Below are 18,805 nucleotides of genomic sequence, written 5' to 3' on the forward strand. Positions count from 1 at the left end.
GAGAGAGAAAGACAGACGACGGCCGGCAGGAGCAGCAGGAGGAGGGGGAGGCGGCAGCAGAGTGGCGACGGCAACGACGCTGCTGCTTCGGCTTCAACCGCCTGCGGAGGGATCAGCCACAGCGGGGAGGCGACTCCCGTGAGGGAGGTGAGTTCGCGAGTGAACGCTGCTGTGTCTGCCCTTCGGGGGATGATGGAGGAGTCGGCGCTGTGTTGGCGGAGGCGGCTCTATTGTGTCCGGGGCCTTCTTCGCTCGCCCCCCCCCCCCGCGCCAAATGCCCGCCTCTCCGCGGCCGCTTCGCTTCTTCCGGGCAGCGGCAGACCCGAACAAAGGCCGCGTGTCGTCGCCGCCGCCCGCGCGCCCCGACTCAGTGCACGAGCTGGCCTTTTGGGGGGGGGAGGTTCGCGCGCCAGCCCTCCCTCTGGGTCACCTATTGGCTCCGGCCTCGCGTCTCCCTCACCCCTCGTATAGTCACTTGTTTGGGGAGCCATTAGCTCCCTGCCTCCAGCCCCCGAGGTGCGTGGGGTATCCTCCTCCTCCTCTTTTAATGGTGTTGTGGGGAGGGGTGTTTCTCTGCCTGACCATCCTTGCTGTCAAGTGCGCATTTATTTCCTAGAGATGTTTTTCTTTCTCTCTCATAGTCTCAGTCGCTGCTGCTGTGCTGTTGCTTTTCCTGGAGGAGGGGGGAAACGTAAAACAAAAAACAAAACCCGACTCCCTCCTCCAGGCAGAATTTGGGGAAAGAGGCTGTCGTTCTTGATACCCGTGATATAATAATAATAATGTGCGATGACAACTTCTTGTTGGGCCGATTGTTGTTTACCGCGGAAAGCTCTCTCACAGGATTTTAAATGCTGGTTGGTGAAAAGAGATACTGTTCCACTTTTGCTTTTCCTCTCAAATGAACAGTGGGTGGTGTATGGGGGGGGCTGCCCTGGCTCTCCCGTTGCTGCGCCACCTTTGAGGGGAGGGGACTAGAACAAAGAGCCACATGATACCATCGTTTGATACAATTGACAGCAGCTGATATTCAGGAACTGTCATTGTGAGGGGTAACCTAAGCTGTATAAATATGATATTGTTATAAACTGAGAGAACGGCTGTAGTTGAAAAGCAGTACAATACACTAACGCTTTTAAATGACCGTGTTATTTGTATGCTTTTAATTTTACTTTTTTCAAAATGTTTTTAGTTAAGAGAAAATGAGATGCTTGGCTAAACTTAAGTATTAGGCCATGGGGCCTATTGGTAATTGTTTCTAATTTGAAAGGACAGCAATTGGAAAACTTTACATTTAAGTACTGTAGTAGCTGCTGCACAGGGTATTAAAATCTAACCTTGTTTACACATTTTTGTCACAACCACATTTTTTTTGGTCTTGAGATCAAAATAAAGCTAGCTCAATTTGAAATAGTTCAAAATATGTAATTTTCAGGTAACATAGCCACAGCTTTTGGAACAAGAGTAAAATGATACAGTTTGCTGGAAAATTACTTAGGCCATAGCTTTTTTAATGTTGATGGATGTAATTGAAGGTGTACTCATTGACAATGTGAGTGTGTAAAGGTGCTTCATAAGTCCTAGAAGTATTAAACACTAAATGAAGAGAGGACTATCGTGGCCTGGAAACCATTGAATGTGGTTCATTGTAGCCCATAAGAGATGGCTGAAAACATCAGAGGTGCCCTGATCCAGGTAACTGTAGATACAGCATGCTGCTTCATGTCCGTTGCTGCCCTTTGTACTGCACTCAACACAGCTCAGTTGAATACAGTAATGCATGTTAGCCCACAGGTGCAGGCCCATAACTATATTTGTATCATTTCACCCATCATCTTTTGCACCTCACAACAGTAGACATGCAAGTGGAAGCTTAATTACACTAGCTTTGGATTGAGAATATTGGTTTGATAGTTCATTTCCTGATCCTAAATTTATATTGTTAACATGAAAACATGGCCTCAGGGGTTTTCCTTATTGGGTAAAGTTCAGGTTAGGGGTATCTTAGCTTTTTCTTTCATCCTTTTTCAATGACTTTACAAGACTCCTGATAATATTTTCAGTGCTTTGTCTTTACTTAAAGTTAAATTGCAATGAGATAACATGGATAGAAAGCACCTAGAAGTACTTTACTTCCATGGTTCACAACTCTGAAATATGACAACTAAGTGCTTTTAATGCTGCTCTTTATAGCAGTCAGTTTGAGTCTTGCTGTTTCCTCTGTGTATAAATGGGAGGTGAAAATAAGTTCCTGGTCTACTTTGTAACAAACACAGGAGATTGCTTCTGTGCTGAATCTGGAATACTATTGGGAATAGATAGTAAGGAGATCTTATATTTGAACAGCAGCAAATTGGGTAATCTAGGCCAGAATAATTATATGCAGTGTGCCTATTAGAATGGTTTAATGCGCTTTATACATAGTTGTGGTTTTTTTATACCAGAAGTAAGATTGGCTTCTGTGTTTTTGCTGTGTTCATATTTGATCTAGATGACAAAGTCCAAATGAAGAACAACACAACAACAGACACATAGGTTAAAATCTGCTGGCCACTGAGAATACATGATCAGAACCAAAAATCATTTAAGAACTTCTGTAAGCAGCAGAATAAAGTGAATTGAAATGGAACCAGTATTTTCCCACTGGAACACATCACAGTAGGATATATACTGTATCTGAGTTTAGAATTGAACATTCTGGGTCTGTAATCAGTTTCTGCTGAAATGAGAGGGCAAATTGCTTTTGCGCCTACTAAGTAATAAATTGATTTGACTGTGATTGTTGAAATTTATTTTTGTTTTAGAGAAATGCCATAGCATGTTTTTCCTGATGCCTCTTGGTCCTCAAGGCCTTTCAGTTGTACGTGTTCCATCAAATTAGTCTTTTTTAAAAAATAGGGCACATTATTTTTAAGCTTTTTAGAAATTTGAGATGAGATACCCAATGAGATTCAGTTTTAGAACTGTGGCTGCATATGGAAAATCAAGTTGGTATCAAGGAATATCAACTTAAAATATAAGCAAATAAATTTATTGTGTATAAAAAGATGCACACACATTTCCTTACGAAAGATAGTTTAAAAAATATTTTACCTACAACCCTAGGATGCTACATATCCAAAGAAAACAGTCATTTATCAAATGCAGATGTGCAAACAACTCCTGGTATATTATGCATTCTTTTCTGAGAAAAGTGATAGCATGTTTTTATTAATGCCTATTGGTCTGTAAGTGCTTTGTCTGGAACATAGGGTAGATGAGAGCATCCTATATGAGTATATAGTGCCTCATATTGGGGAACTTAATGGCAGTGATATTAGACAGTAGTAATTTCAAAACAAAGAGACTCTAATCTCATGGATTTCACTGGGTCCACTAGCTATATGCCAGTGCCCTGATCTAGAGAATTTGGCAAATATCAGAGTGAGCACCTGAGTGCAGGTACTATTAGCACTGTATTGATTTCAATGGGACGTTAATCCTCTCCCTGTAATAAACTTTTGTAGGAAAGTAATTACAGGTGCCAGTTTTCACTTGTATGACATAGAAGACATAGTTTGGAAGGAAAACTAATGAATAGACAAAATGTCCAGCCATAAGCTATTTTCTAGAAGTGCTTCTGGCCATCATTGTGCAGTACGTCTTATGAACCATGGCACATATATTTGCAAAAAGTTTGTCAAGCTGTAAGATTGGGGGTGTTTTGAGAATAGCTGATGTAATATATTACTGTATTACTATTACTATTATTATTGCCAAAGTTCATGGACTTCAAAATAAGTTTCATGACACCACAAATCATACACATGTCCAGAATAGTGTCCTTTTTGACATGGTAGTGAATTGTGTCTTTTCCAACAATTTGGGTGCAAGACACTATCAAGGGAATCACTCTATCATATAACAGACAAAATATGTAAACAGGAGCTGGAGTTGTGCACCCCACAATAAGGAGACTGTTTCCTACAATATGACATAAAATGAACTTTGATAGTCTCGTTGAGAATTGTTTCCACGAGATGTAGATATATAAGTTATAGTGGCCCAAAGCTGATCTTTGTTCTCTCTATATATTTCAGCAATTATTGGCATTACGTATTATATAATAAGCACAAGGAACTTAAAAAAACTTTGATTCACCTCAAATGGAACAGGAGAGTGTCTTTTACAAGATGACTGAAAAGATGTCAAAATATATCGACTATAGAATATAGTCAAAATATGTAGAAGAGAACAAGGAACTGGGTGTGTACCCCATAATATATTTGTCCTACCATTAATCATATACAAACATACTCAATATATATTTCCTTTATGAGGTGGCATAGATTCTAGTAGGCTTCATATTGGGCACAATATGTTTTCTAGTGTATGGGTTCACACCAATAACTACAAAAGGGGTATGAACTAACTCCTGATGGTTTTAGTGTATTTTTTGGGTGGTCCAAGGATTGTTGTGGGAGTACTTACTCCACCCCACCCCTGTTCCTTGCTCATTTATAGGTACAATCTCCAGGACATTTGAGTGTATCATTTGAGGTGGCACAAAGTTTTTTGTAGGGTAACCCCCCCCCCCCGTTCCTCCTTTTTTCATATTTTGGCTATTATTGACTTTTGATGTGTCTTGTATCCAGAGTTTTAGTCCAGATACAGTTCACTGCTATGTTATAGAGGTCAGTGTTCTCAAGCTGTTTGATTTCTAGTGGCCCACAGACCTTGCTTATTTTCTATGTATTTTGGCTATTATTGGCATGGGGTGTGTCCAAATGAAGAATTGGCCTGGAGTCAATATAGTGCTATCTCATTAAGGTAACCTCACCTGGAGGTGTGGATATATGATTTGTGGTGACCTAAAGTTTATTTTGAGGTGCATGCCCTCAGTTTCTTGTTCTCATCTACATACAGTATTTTGGCAATTAATGCCATTATGTCATTATAATTTAATTTAATATAATAGGCTATTTTAGAACTCCTCCACCACAAGCATATTCAATATACATCTCATTGAAAGCAATTTAATGTGGAATATTAAAGTCACATAAAGATGTGTGTTTTGAAATGTGTCTGAATTATGCACATACAAGCATCTTCCTCATACTTGTCTCCTCCAGATTGTGAAAGTGGCTGTGTTTTCGTGGATATGGTATTTTATACTTGATAGATGTGGCAGGACCATCTTACTACATTGTGATTCGACATGGCTGTGGCCAAATAGTAGAAGTACAGTGGCACCTCGACATACGAATGACTCGACATACAAAATTTTCGAGTTACGAAGGGAAAAAATAGGGGCGGGCTTACGAATGTATTCGACTTACGATCGAATGTGTGCCAGCCTCGCTTGGGATCGGGCCCCGCCGGCTCCGCTGCCACCGCTGCTGCGAAGCCGGCCTCCTGCCGGCCTCGCGCGGGATCAGGCCCTCGCCGGCTCCGCTACCGATCTTTGTCTGACAGGCGGGGGTGGGGGGAAAGCGGAGGAAGGAAGGATCCTCTGCTTCCCCCCCCACCCCCGCCTGTCACACAGCACAGAGCCAGAAATCGGCGGGCGCTGCTTGCCGGGCTTGTCAAGCCCGCCAATCTTCGTGTGACAGGCGGGGGTGGGGTGGGGAAAGGGGAGGATCCTTCCTTCCTCCACTTTCCCCCCCACCCCTGCCTGTCACACAGCACAGAGCCGAAGATCGGCGGGCGCTGCTTGCTGGGCTTGTCGGGCCCATCGCTGCCGCAACCACTGGCTTCCCGCCAGCCTCCCCAGCTGCCAATCCGGCCATAGGGCCGGATTGGGCCCATCGCTGCCTCCCGCCAGCCTTTAAAGTGCCTTTTTTTAAAGGCCCCGAAACGAATTAATCCATTCCCAATGCATTCCTATGAGAAACATCGTTTCAACTTACGAATGTTTCTACTTACGAATGTGCATTCGGAACGGATTAAATTCGTAAGTAGAGGTTCCACTGTATACGATTGTGCCAAACCTAACTATGTTGATGGTTCTTAGATGTGATGGTGTCTTGACTCTCTATCCTCCATACTGTTTCCAGTGTAATGCCATGACTTTAGATCTAAGAGAATTACTTTGGTTGAAGTTCATCTGCCAACACATTTTTTTTCCTGTGAAATTTCAAATGAGCTACACAGTCATATTTAGTTTTTCTGTGTCAACTGGGGAAGGGAAACTTTTGGGTTCTAGGAAGAACTTTTGTTCTGTACAGCAGGTCACTTGACAATAAGGAATTACATTCCCAAGGTTACTAGCCAAGATGCTTTTGTTGCATTTATACATCACCATTCTAGTTTTCAGCCTTCTTATTTCTCTCTTCCTGACCTGTTTCATTGCTCATTTGTGCCCCTTTCATGCCTTAATAGATGAATAGCTTACCTTTTCTGGGTGTCACCAAATGATCTAGGAACTGCAGAGAGGTAACTCACAACTTATGTGCATTTAACTTGTGCACATTCAACTTTACGCACTTGGCAAAAAAATTAAAAGGGGGCAAGCATCTGGGGATGAAGACTTTGGGAATCCCACTCGCCATTGAACCCAATGTGTTTCATTTTACGCACTGTCCCTAGAATGTACGGTAACCCCAACGTAAGTTGAGTCTCACCTGTATCTAATACACCTCTTCCTCTGTGTCCTACACTTTCTTGGTGGTTAATATCTATTTGTCAACCCCTCTATCCTGACAATCTCTAAGACTGAGAATGTTCAGAGGTGCAATAAGACTTTCCTTATTTAGCCAGTGTTTAGTGAGTGGAAGTAAATAAGCAGTAGTCCACAAAATAAAGCACACAATTCCTTTATATAAAGATAGATGAACATGTAATTGAAGTATTTTAATCTTGCTAGGAGAGTTTGTAAGTACTGGATCTTCAGTGCATCATAGGTTAAACGCAGTGATTGTGTGAAAACATTTTCTAAGCTTGCCTTTAAAACATTTATAGCCTTTAAAAATATCATTACTTCAATCTTATAATTATACTGTGATCCGTTTCCTAAAGATAATTACATGCTTATTTCAATAAAAAGCGCACTTTCTTAACTCTATGATAAATCTTTAATTTTTTATCTCCTCTTTTAATTATTCATCCATCTTCCTTCCCTTCTGTCCAGTGGAGGCTGGTTTATCCTTGCAGGTGGAAAACATTTTGACTTTCAAGTAGCATGCACTTATGATTCAAAGGTTGTTGCACTGTAACATTTTTCAGAACAAATTTGTTCTGTCTGATAGGCAACTTATGAGGTTGTGGATGGTTAATGGTATTAACCTTGATGTACAACATAAGGCCAAGTGGACTGGTTTTATCTCTCTTGGGGGAATTCCAAATACCTTTTGTTTGCAACCTTTTCCTGTGCTTTTTTGGGAAACAAGGCCTGCACATATGTATCAAAATTCGAGATGGGAGAATGACTACATCACTATATGTACCTTGTTTCTTCCTGAATTTAGAGGCATGTTACAGAGTTTGTGTCAGTTTTTTCTAGCCTCATACAGGCACCAGTTACATTGCAGAGCACCTGAGGCACATTTACCATGTGGATTTCTGGGAGAATGGAAAGCTAGTATGCTTCTGAAGCAGAACACTGGAAGAAGGGGATAGGGATCAGGGATGAGAAAGAAATGGAGCAAGCAAAACAAGTCAGTGAATAAAGGCAGAACTGAGATCTGGTTGAGAAAAATAGGGCCTTCAGCAAGACTGTTACATTAGAGCTGGAAGTGCAGGAACATGCAGTGTTGCAGATAACAGTTGTGGGGTACAGAAAAAGGGGTAGGATACTGGGGACGAGAGAGTGCACTATGAGGAGTTCAGACAGAGCTGTGTGGATGCAGAGAGGAGAGCCCACTGTGAGGTGCAGAGAGAAACGGGAAGTTGTATGATAGATTAATTTTTAACTTAAAATATTTTTTTTACAGTTAACATAGCTCTCTGAGTTAACTGGCTCTCAAGAGTTAGTGGGAATCTAAAAGTGGCACTCCAAGTGAATTGTGTGTCTCTGCCCTAAATAATGTTTTTAAAAGAAAAATCACATGACACCTGTCTGCCTGGTTATAGCCTTTTTTAAAAAAGGAAAAAGGTTGTGAAACAAGTACATGCAGCACACAAGGGACTTCAGTGCAGAGGTTATTACTCAAAAGTTTTAATTGGAAGTTCAGCCAAAATCTTCCCAAAGCTCTTTTCAATTATGTACATTACTGTTAACCTCTCTGCAGGACTTGTCGATTTCTTGACTTTATTTAGCTGTATTCATATGAGATGAATTTAATGTATGCAGTAAAATTTCACTTAAATAGATCTGCTTAGGCAATTTCAAGTTCTGCATCCTCAAGTTCAATAAAAAGTGCCTTTCAGTGTAACCTCTCTAGCAGAAAATGAAATGTAATGCATCTTGGTTAGATAGCTGTCTAGACATTGTGTTTTAAAGCTCAAACTGCACAGGACTGGTAAATGCTGTAAAGCAGAACCTTTCAGTTTGGGGTGAGTTTGAGGTTTTCCATGAGAGAAGTCTGAATATGATGCAGGAGAAAGGAGAGCATTGTATTAGGTTAAGTGGTAGGATTTGAATTTTGGGTGCCTTTGCCCTGGAACCTGCAAGACCTCAGAATATCCTGCCCTAATAGTCCAATAGAATATTCAAGAAATAATATGATGGCTTTTGACCAGCTCAACAGACTGGTTCCCCAGCCTTCCAGTGGACTAACATATTCTAGAGCAGCTTACTTTAATTGCCAGCATGAATTGATTGATTTTTATTTTATTTAGCAAAATTAATTGTATACTGCTTGATCGTTTCGTTTTTGTAAACCACTTAGCAGTTCTACTGGCAAACATCAAAACTGTCAAGAAAATACGAAGTTAAATCAGGTACTTTTAAAAATTCAAAATGGAAATAAGCAGTTAGGCAATAGAAATAGATTAAAACACATGTCAGCTTCTACATATCTGGATAGGTTTGTCTGAACAGAAATGTTTTAAGCCCGTTTTTGCATCCGCTGCTGGTTGCGTTCTTTCAGGATACGAATGTGGCGGACCCAGAAGTGTTTACTTCCGGGTTCCACTGCGCGCACATGTGCAGAAGCGTTCTGTGCGCTTTGCGCATGCACATAAGTGTTCTTTGCACATGCGCAGAAGTGTTCTTCACACATGCACAGAAGCGCTCTATCGCACTTTCGTGCATGTGTGAAAGCGCCGTTCGGGGTGCGAACGGATCAGGTCCGCAGCCCAAGGTACCACTGTACTGAAAAGAGTAAAGTGAAGCCTCCTGCCTGATGTTAATAGGCAGGGAGTTTCAAAGTGCAGGTGCTGCACTTTAGGTTTACCTAAAGACTGATTTCTTACAAGTGTAGAATGAATGTTTTGTGATGCTAGTCCCGCAGATCAAAGTAGTCAACGTTGATTGCTCAAGTAAACTAGTCGCAATCTATTAAGGATTTTATATGCTAATATAAAACCTTGAAACTTGCCTGGTAACAAACAGAGAAGTAGTGCAGATCTCTGAGCAGGGTGTTATATGTTATATGTTGACAATTTCTCTCTTCTGCCAGCAACTATACTGCATCATTCAGCACTAACTGCTGTTTCCAGTTCAAGCTCAAGGGAAGCCCCACATTGAGTGCATTGCAGTAATCCAGTTTTGAAGTTACTAATGCTTGAACTAGGGACCCAGGTAGTGCTGTGGGTTAAACCACAGAGTCTAGGGCTTGCTGATCAGAAGGTCGGCGGTTCAAATCCCTGAAACGGGGTGAGCTCCCGTTGCTTGGTCCCAGCTCCTGCCCACCTAGCAGTTCGAAAGCACATCAAAGTGCAAGTAGATAAATAGGGACCGCTCTGGCGGGAAGGTAAACGGCGTTTCCGTGCGCTGTTCTGGTTCACCAGAAGCGGCTTTGTCATGCTGGCCACATGACCTGGAAGCTGTCTGCGGAGCGAGATGAGTGCTGCAACCCCAGAGTCGGACATGACTGGACCTGATGGTCAGGGGCCCCTTTACCTTTACCTTAATGCTTGAACTACTATGGAAATGCTCTCCCTGGCTGTAGGTATTGTACAGGCTGCAGTTGGTAAAGGGCACTTCTAGCCACTGAAGCTGCCCAGATCTATCTTTGTTACTGGAGGCCCAGACTGCCCACCTGTTCCTTTAGGGGGAGTACAACCTGTCCAGAGCTGACAATTGATCAGGTTCTCAAACACGAGAACCACTCACCTACATAGTCTCTTTGATCTCAAAACTGTTTGCTACTTTGATCTTAAAATGACTTAAGAGAACATATTCATGAAATAAATTACATGCTTCAGATGTAATAACTGAGTCACTGAGTTCACTGTGGAAGAACCTCCTGCTGGAAGGTTATTGGCTTAACTGAAACTTTTGCCATTGCCTCCTCTGCTCCCAGAACCAATTCCATTCACATCCGTTCTGTCTCATTAAGCAGCAGGAGAGGCAAGAAGACGTTGTACGTAACCCCATCCATTGAACTGACTGGGATCAGCTGCCATTTGACTCCTTCTCTCCCAGAACTGTTCACCGATTCTGACATCCTTGTCTGTGGCACAGTGGGTCAGTGTGGCTAGCTGCTAAACACAAGGTTGGCAGTTACAGGCCACTCAGAGATGGCTGTGGGTAGGACTGCAAGGGGTTGGACTAGATGACCCTCGGGGCACCCTCCAGCTCTACAATAAAATAGCTGATTACTAAACTTGCTTATTTTCATCCCCATTTCTTTTTGTACTTGTTGTATTGTAAGCCACTATTATTATTGTGTGTTATCATGGCTAGTTGGGCAGAAAGCTGATATTTATACAGTTAATATTTATGGTTCATAAGTATATTTATATTATATTTATAGTTCATAAATATAAATAATTGGATACTCTAAGTCTGATAGCTCTTTATTTTCTCCTTAACTTGCAGTGGGACGCTGGCATTGCCCATGTCCAGAAAGCAGCATGCAAGAAGAATAAATTTTTAACTGGGAAACAAGGCACTCAGCTCTGATTAGATACATTTAAAGATGATTTAATTTTGCAATATGTTCCAAGAAGAGTGATAAGAAGAAAAAGAAGAAGGTAAGGTCAATGTGGTGTAGATCTTGTATGTTTCCAAGTGTGGAGTTGACAGTTCAAATGTGACTTGTACTTGATACGGTAAACTACAAGTGCAGAGTAAAAATTCATCCCCTCTCAAACATCAAGCTAGAGAGAGGTTAAAACTAGCTGTTTTGTCAGTAGGTGGCTGAGGAACTCTGAGAACCTTAGCTGCCCACCGCCAAAACAAGCTCCATTCTTTTGTTCTGTCTTCAAGTGGGAAGGGTGAGCTGGCTTTTGAAAATGAGCAGCTGGGGTATTTGGAGTAAGTGGGCAGGCCAGCACTGTAGAAGCCCCTTCTGCCTTACTACAGCTGTAAGCTAGAGAGGGAAAGGGATTGTCCCTGGTCATCTGTGAAGATGCTGTGTGAGGTTGGGGACTAAAGCTGCAATCCTTAAAAGTTCTTACTTGGCACTGAGCACTACTGAATGCAGGGATTTACTTATGAGTAAATTCATAAGAAGGTGGCAAAGGGGAGTAGGTGATGAATGTTTAACTGTGTTTCTGGTGCATTTTTTTATTTTACTTATTTTGGTTTTCTATACTCTACTCCCAATATTTTAAAATGTGAGCCATCTTATAAATCTTTTAAAATAAATAAATGTTTCTGGCAATCTCATGTTTTTGTTTAATTACAGGGGCCAGCCTAAACTTGTTGAACTCTGTTCACTTGTCTAAACAAATGCTTTTGTACTGTTAATGGGTATTATGAGGCTCTCAATGCATGCTGTCACTTTTAATTGTGGAATTACTCAGGTGTACCAAGTTCTTTGTATGCTTAGTTTCCAAACCTGCTGGGACACCCAAGTAAGTGGATTGGACTAGATGCAGCCTTAGTCTATGTGTTGCACAAACCTTCACACAAAATCTCACCTTGAAATTTGTAAAATCCAGACTACATAAACCAGAATTTTTCAACCTTTTTGAGTCCACGGCTCCCTTGACCAACTGCATTCTTTCTGTGGTACCCCTTTGGGGCTCAGGATCCCAGCCTCTCACCCTTTTTCAAACACCCTCGCTTGTGGAGTGTTCCCTCAGCCTCCTCTCCTCCCTCCTCTCCCTGGGAGTCCTCTGGGCAGCCGCTGCTACCACCCTTAGTCTCTGAGCTGCCCCCCTTCCCTAAAGGGAGGTGCCTCCTCACACTGCCCCACAGGGGTCTGGGAAGAGGTTGCCCCCAGCCTTAGTGGCCCCCGGTGATCTCAAGTATCTATTTTAAACTTCATTAGAGGTGAGAGAGCTGAATGTTTCATGCAGATAATGAGGGACCAGGTAGGGCTTAGCAGTAGTCACCAGCACAATGTTGCAGAAGTTCCACAATGTTACTTAACTAAGCACTAGCAGTGGTGATCAGAGGCAAAGTAGTTCTGGAGGACAGCTATTTTGGTGTTGAAGCATTAATATGCAATCACGTTTCATCCTTTAGTATGGTACTGTAAACTATTATATTTGCATCCTGTCATTCATATTTATTAGGGTGCTCATTTACTTCATTCTTGTAGAGTGAGCTTCATGAGCAGGCAACAGCTTGAACCCAGATCTTCCAGCCCATATTTTCTGCAGCACACTGATTGTCATTGCAGATTGATATTTTGTTTTGTCATATGAAGGACTTCATATGCTTTCCTGTTCATTTACATTTTTGTAACTTTACACTATTCAGTTGTTATAAACGGTTTAGGATAAAGTCCTGTAATTAAGCAAAGTAGGCTAACAGTAGGTCCTGCCAAATTATGATACTTTTGTTGTTCTCTAGGATGGCCGGTTGCGGTGAGATCGATCACTCAATCAACATGCTTCCCACGAACAAGAAGACAAATGAATCATGTTCCGGTGCAGCCCCATCTCTCATGGTCCCTGAGTGTGCTATCTGTCTGCAAACATGTGTCCACCCTGTGAGTCTGCCTTGTAAACATGTCTTCTGTTATCTGTGTGTGAAAGGAGCTTCCTGGCTGGGAAAGAGATGTGCACTCTGTCGTCAGGAGATCCCGGAGGACTTTCTTGATAAGCCAACCTTACTGTCACCTGAGGAACTGAAGGCAGCCAGTAGAGGCAATGGGGAATATGCCTGGTACTATGAAGGCAGAAATGGATGGTGGCAGTATGATGAACGTACCAGTAGGGAGCTGGAAGATGCCTTTTCCAAAGGTAAAAAGAGCACTGAAATGTTAATTGCTGGGTTCTTGTATGTGGCAGATCTTGAGAACATGGTTCAGTATAGGCGAAATGAGCATGGACGTCGCAGGAAAATAAAACGGGACATAATAGATATTCCAAAGAAGGGAGTGGCTGGGCTTAGGTTGGACTGTGACTCTAATGCTATCAATCTAGCAAGAGAGAGCTCTGCTGATGGTGCAGACAGCACACCAGCTCTGGGAGCTGCTGCTGGGCAGCCTCTAGCAACTGCTTCTGTTAGACCCCTTCCTTCACTAGATGGTCAACCGACAAGCCCTGCAACGCCATCACCTGATGCAAGCACTCTAGAGAACTCTTTTGCCAACTTGCAAATAAATGGAGACAGTATGGTTGAAAGGAGCCATAGGGGTGAGGGAGAGGAAGACCATGAATCATCGTCTTCTGGTAGGGTGCCAGTTCTTGACACCTCCATTGAGGAAACAGAATCGGATGCTAGCAGCGATAGTGAGGATGTGTCTGCCCAACTTCAGTTGCCTGTATCCTCTGCTCAGCAGAGACATCTGAATGCAAGTCAGCCAGCCTTGGATAGACCAGTGGTGGGGAGTGGGGTGGGAGGCACCAGTGTAAGGTCTAGAAGGCCTGATGGACAGTGCACAGTAACTGAAGTTTAAATCTAGAGCCATGTTTTGAAAACTCAGTCTTGTATATGTACATTTTGTCTGTATTGGCATTGCATTCCAGCCTAGCAATGTATTTAAAGTGTTTCAGGGTGGGAGGAGGGGAAAGGGAAAACCAAGCCTGGTCCTTGAACTTGTAAGAAAATCTCTTAATATGTCTTGGCTAGAAGATTCAATGTTTGAAGAAAAAAAAAACTTGGGGTGTGTTAATGGTTTGACAGCTACTTAGCAATACCCAGTTTCGTAAATGTCTCACGTTTTATTTTGTAGTATATGCTCATCCCCAGTAAAACCCTGTCTCCCTTTTTGACCAGTGTATATTCACTGTACAACTTGGAAATTTCATCATTCTTCATTGCATTAAGTATCTTTACTATCTGCATGGATTGATGTATGGAAGAAAAACTAAAGCGAACTGGAAATGAACAAGAATTGGGGGTATGAACCAGATGCTTAATTTTAACATAAAGTAGGTGTGACTTCTAAAGTTCAGATGTTTTACTAAACAAAGAGCAATCATCTTCCTGAATGAAATGTAAAATAACTTCTGTTGCAGAGTTTTACTTGTAAACACTTCGTGTCTCCATCGGCTCTTCCGTCTAGTCCCTGTAGCTTGTTTGTTTTCTTGTTCCGTCTGGTTTTTGTTACAAAATTTATAATTTAATAAACTACATTTTATCAACCACCTGAGCTCTGTTTCCACATGGGTCTGCACCCATGTCATCTTGAAGTTAGTTATCAAAGGAAGAATGGACATTGCTTTTGATTAATTGTAGGACTGAGTGTGCTGAAAATCAACATGAAACACAATGTGCTGAGGATTACACAGTGCTTGAGAAAAGATTGTATAATATATGGCTCTTTAAAAACCCATTCATTTCTCCTGCCTTGCCTAATCTGCCAGGATAGGGAATCTGCAGAAATTTGTAATTGAGTGAGATAACCAAAACAACAAGCTGTGGTTTGGCTTCCTGCCTAAGTACCACCTGTGAAAATACACCTCTCACACTTTCTGTACTATTGCTAACATTGGGCAAAGACATCATTTTGTGTGGGTAGATTACTTGGTGGAAAAACCATCACATCCATAGCCCTGCAGTTGGGCGAGTGGTAGTCCAAAGCTGATATGGTGTCAGGAGATGAAGGGAACATTGGGTCCTGTGGATTCACAGCTATTGTAGAACCCTCCATTTTACCCTACACTGTTACTAAGAACACCACTTCTGGAATTTCCAGTGGGTGTCTTGGGAGGCCACTGGAAGTATGGGTGTCTTGCCCATAGCCCATTTTGTTCATCAACAGAGCTGTACCTCCACTAGCTCCTTACGTAGCCTTTGGCTTTGACCCTCTATAGCTTTGTAGCTCAAACAATATATGAAGGGGATATAGATTATATTTCATCAGGGATAAATCTATAAATTAAGTGAATTCAGAGAGCCTAGCTGTAGTTATTTTGGATTCTCTGTGCAAGCCTCTAGCAGGGATTCACAATCCTTGGCTTGCCTTGATAACAAGCCAAAATTCATGCTTCTTATGACTCACCATGCTGAGAGAGAAGTAGGGTCTTACTTCATATCACACCATTCTCTGAGCTAGGAGGTCGGTGGGCATGTGAGGGACTCTTGCTGCTTTCCAAGAATCTCCAAGGCTCATTTGTTAGCTGTTGAGCACCTGCTCTTCTCTAATCTCAGGAGAAGCACATATATTCTTTCCAGTATTGCACCCAATAGGTTAGAAATGTTTATGTGATATTTTATCAATGAACACGTCAGTTTTTCTTGATGAATTGAGTTACGAAGAAGCTGTGCTGCAGAAAGCTGGAGTCAAGAGGTGGCCGTGTTTCACCCACCACTGCAAATGTATTGCCGTAACAGACTTCCTGATTTGTCACAGCCTTGTATGCTGAGTGTATCATCAAAAAGAAGAAAGAAAAATAAAACCTGCACTCCTCTGTGCTGGATCAATTGTTATCATTACTGGCTCCGATAAGGTCTATTTCCCACCCCGCCTCCCAGGTGACATAAAAAGAATAACAGTAGGGTCATCATTAGAAAGGAAGAACTACAAATAATAGTACAGTATTACAAACAGAACAGAAGTAATGACTTGCTTGACTCAAAGTTCTTGCAGTCCTAACACAAATATGAGGAAGTTTATACTATAGAAACTACAGCTTTAAATGCATCAAGGATATTGTATACAAAACCAATTTACTGTTTCCACAAAGCAGCTAGATACTGGTTTTGGCACTTTGAATGCAATTGCAAGTTTGCAGATGCAAGTCATCTTGGAGATGCTTTCTTGTAAAGGCTGAGGCAGGTAAGGTCAATTAAGTTAACCGGGAAATCCATCCAATAGGCCTTTGTTCCATATATGCCTAGACACCGTCACTGATTTGCAGATACAGCATAAGATTGTGTGAAAATCCCTTTTAACGTGTCTGCCAACTTTATCTACACAAAGACCTAAGATGAAGGTGAGATGTTCTTGCACTTAAAACAAAGTCTTACAGCGCCTTCAAGAATAACAAATGCATAAGCTTTTGTAGATGAAATCCACTTAATCAGATACATTGTGTACTTGGGTTCATGAAAGCTTATGGCATAATAAATTTGTTGGTTGTTAAGGTGCCTCAAGATTCTTTGTTTCTTCTGCAACAAACGAACAGTAACCTTTCTGGTATAAGTTTGAGATGGTTTAATAAGCTGAAGGCAGGAGCTTTGGGGCTGTGCATGTAGTGTATGAGCTCACTGAGTACCAACTAGATGAAGTTTGAGGAAAACTGTACTGTTACTTATTTTAGTTTTGACCTGGCCAATTTTCAGTGTACATGTAGACAGGGCTAAACCTTTTTTTTATTATCAAACTTTGTCAAACTTGGACATGCTTATTTCCAAGAGCTTTACCGGAGACATCAACAACAACCAAACCCATTTGAAAAGGATTATCTTGCATCCATCTCAGGTCTTTGCAAGGATAAACTTGGCTAAAATGTTGCACTTGCCTTTCAAAATATTATGGCTGTACATAACATAATGCACATGAAAATAATGCATTCATTGAAGATGATTCGAAAGAGTAAGTTTAATTACTACTCCAAGTATGACAGCTCTTACTACAAGAGAGAGAAACATACATATACTCACTGGGATGCAAGTGTCTCCCGGCTGATTTGCAGACTTCCATATGCATACAACCTCCACGTGCAATATGCAGCAAGTTGCTGGAAGGGAAATATATATGTGGTATATATTTTACCCTACCTGGGACTAAGCTCCTAGCATTTCTTTTATTTTTCAAGAACAAATTTCCCTACTCTCCACTAGCTGTGATCAGAGTATAGTGGGGCTTATAATCAAACATCCCAGAAAGTTAATGCCCACTGAGTTAATACAATTCTTTACAGTTTCTCCCAAATCCCTATTTGGCAGCAGCTGTTTGTTTGGAAAAGAAAGATCAAAACCATTTCTTTTGTGTGTCATTTATGTTTTGTTCTCTGAGCCAAAGCCTGTAAATTGGCAGGCCCACCCCAAACAGTTCCAAAAATCTCTTTTTCAGTCATCAAGGCAGCTTCCAATTGCAGCTCTCGTCCTGCAGAAACCACTTTCTTCACAGCCTGAATTACTGCAGGAGGGCCCTTTGTGTATGGTCTGAGCCATGTGCGTGTTTCTTCCAGTGACTCAAGTTCATCAGATGAGGACAACGCGGCTTCTACCAGGCCAATACGAAGGGCGGTCTCTGGGTCCACTTTTACAGCACCACTCAGCAACTTGAGGGCAGGGCTGCTGCCAAGGATTTGTACGAGCCTGGCAGCTCCTCCCCAGCCTGGTACTAAGCCCATCTGCTTGTGGACAAATCTAATTTCGCTCTCCGGGGTCATTAACCTGTCAGTGAGAAACAAGTATTCAGTTGTTAATTTATACTGAAGCTTACCAGTCAAGCCATCTCAGTTCTCTCTGCCTCATTCCTATGCAAAGCACAATTTCGGATGGCAAGATGCAGACTGCAAGTGTTTTCTAACGTTAGGCAGGCTAATGCTACATCAAGCAAGCGATTTGCAGAGACTGAATCCAAAGTAATGCAAAGGACAACCTATGCTCATTTTCAATGACTAGTCTGAGGAAAAAAACACCAGCAACTAGACAATAATCCAAAACACTGTGGTCCATGCTGCTGGGAAAATGGCAACTCTGGGCTATATACATAGAATTGTAGAGCTGAGAGGGACCCTGAGGATCATCTAGTCCAACCCCCTGCAATGCCGGAATATGCAGCTGTCCCATACAGGGATTGAACCTGCAACCTTGGCCTTATCAGCACCATGCTCTAGCCAACTGAGCTATCAGACACATTGTTTGAAGCAGGATGGAAATTGGCCAGCACACAACCAAATTAAACATAAGGGAAGGTAGCTCAGGAGTGGAGCCCATGCTTTGAATGCAAAGGGAGCCAGGCTGAATCTCCACCTTCTACGGGTAGATCTGAGACAGGCTGAAGGCAGGCAGACTGAGTTAGGTGGAGTCGTGTCCCATTTTTTATAACAGGACAGCCTCCACGGCTTGCAGCTCTAAAAACGTGTTTAAAACGCAAATGATTAAAAAGGCTGGTCTGACTTTTGCAGGTCACTGCAGATATCATGAACTCAGCTGACCAATGGAAGACTAAAAACGAGTATCCCTCACGCTTCATGCATAAAGTGATCCCTCTGTTTCTTAGCCTGCACTTTATTTCTGTGAGCACACCATGCTCGCCGCAGTGTTTTGCCAGCTTACATTTCTCAAGAAGAGCTCATATGTGAATGCTCGGTGTGAAATTTAGGCCATATATATGTAAGAAAGGAGAACTGTGAACAGAGGAAACTTTATTTCACATTAAAGGCATCTTGTTTACTGAACCACTGCTCTGGATTTAAGAAGAAG

At 42.0% G+C, this 18,805-nt stretch overlaps 2 protein-coding genes across 5 annotated transcripts in view; one reads left to right on the top strand and one right to left on the bottom strand.

The window, feature by feature from the left end:
* The first annotated feature begins 13 nt into the window (after positions 1-13).
* Positions 14-14,571, top strand: RNF146 (ring finger protein 146). The gene is made up of 3 exons (XM_035108713.3): positions 14-147; positions 10,904-11,058; positions 12,830-14,571. Exon 3 carries the CDS (start codon positions 12,831-12,833, stop codon positions 13,878-13,880), a length of 1,050 nt encoding a protein of 349 aa, XP_034964604.1. The 5' UTR covers positions 14-147; positions 10,904-11,058; position 12,830; the 3' UTR covers positions 13,881-14,571.
* Positions 14,572-16,023: 1,452 nt separating this feature from the next.
* Positions 16,024-18,805, bottom strand: part of ECHDC1 (ethylmalonyl-CoA decarboxylase 1) — a 29,779-nt gene continuing 26,997 nt past the window's right edge. For all 4 annotated transcript variants that reach the window (XM_060272666.2, XM_035108715.3, XM_035108714.3 and 1 more), the window contains exon 6: positions 16,024-17,770. In XM_060272666.2, the coding sequence (XP_060128649.1) occupies positions 17,365-17,770 (406 nt within the window). In that variant the 3' untranslated portion in view covers positions 16,024-17,364. The remainder of the gene's footprint in view (positions 17,771-18,805) is intronic.

The sequence above is a fragment of the Zootoca vivipara genome, chromosome 3 (genome assembly GCF_965207765.1).
Source record: "Zootoca vivipara chromosome 3, rZooViv2.hap1.1, whole genome shotgun sequence".
NCBI classification, from domain to species: domain Eukaryota; kingdom Metazoa; phylum Chordata; class Lepidosauria; order Squamata; family Lacertidae; genus Zootoca; species Zootoca vivipara.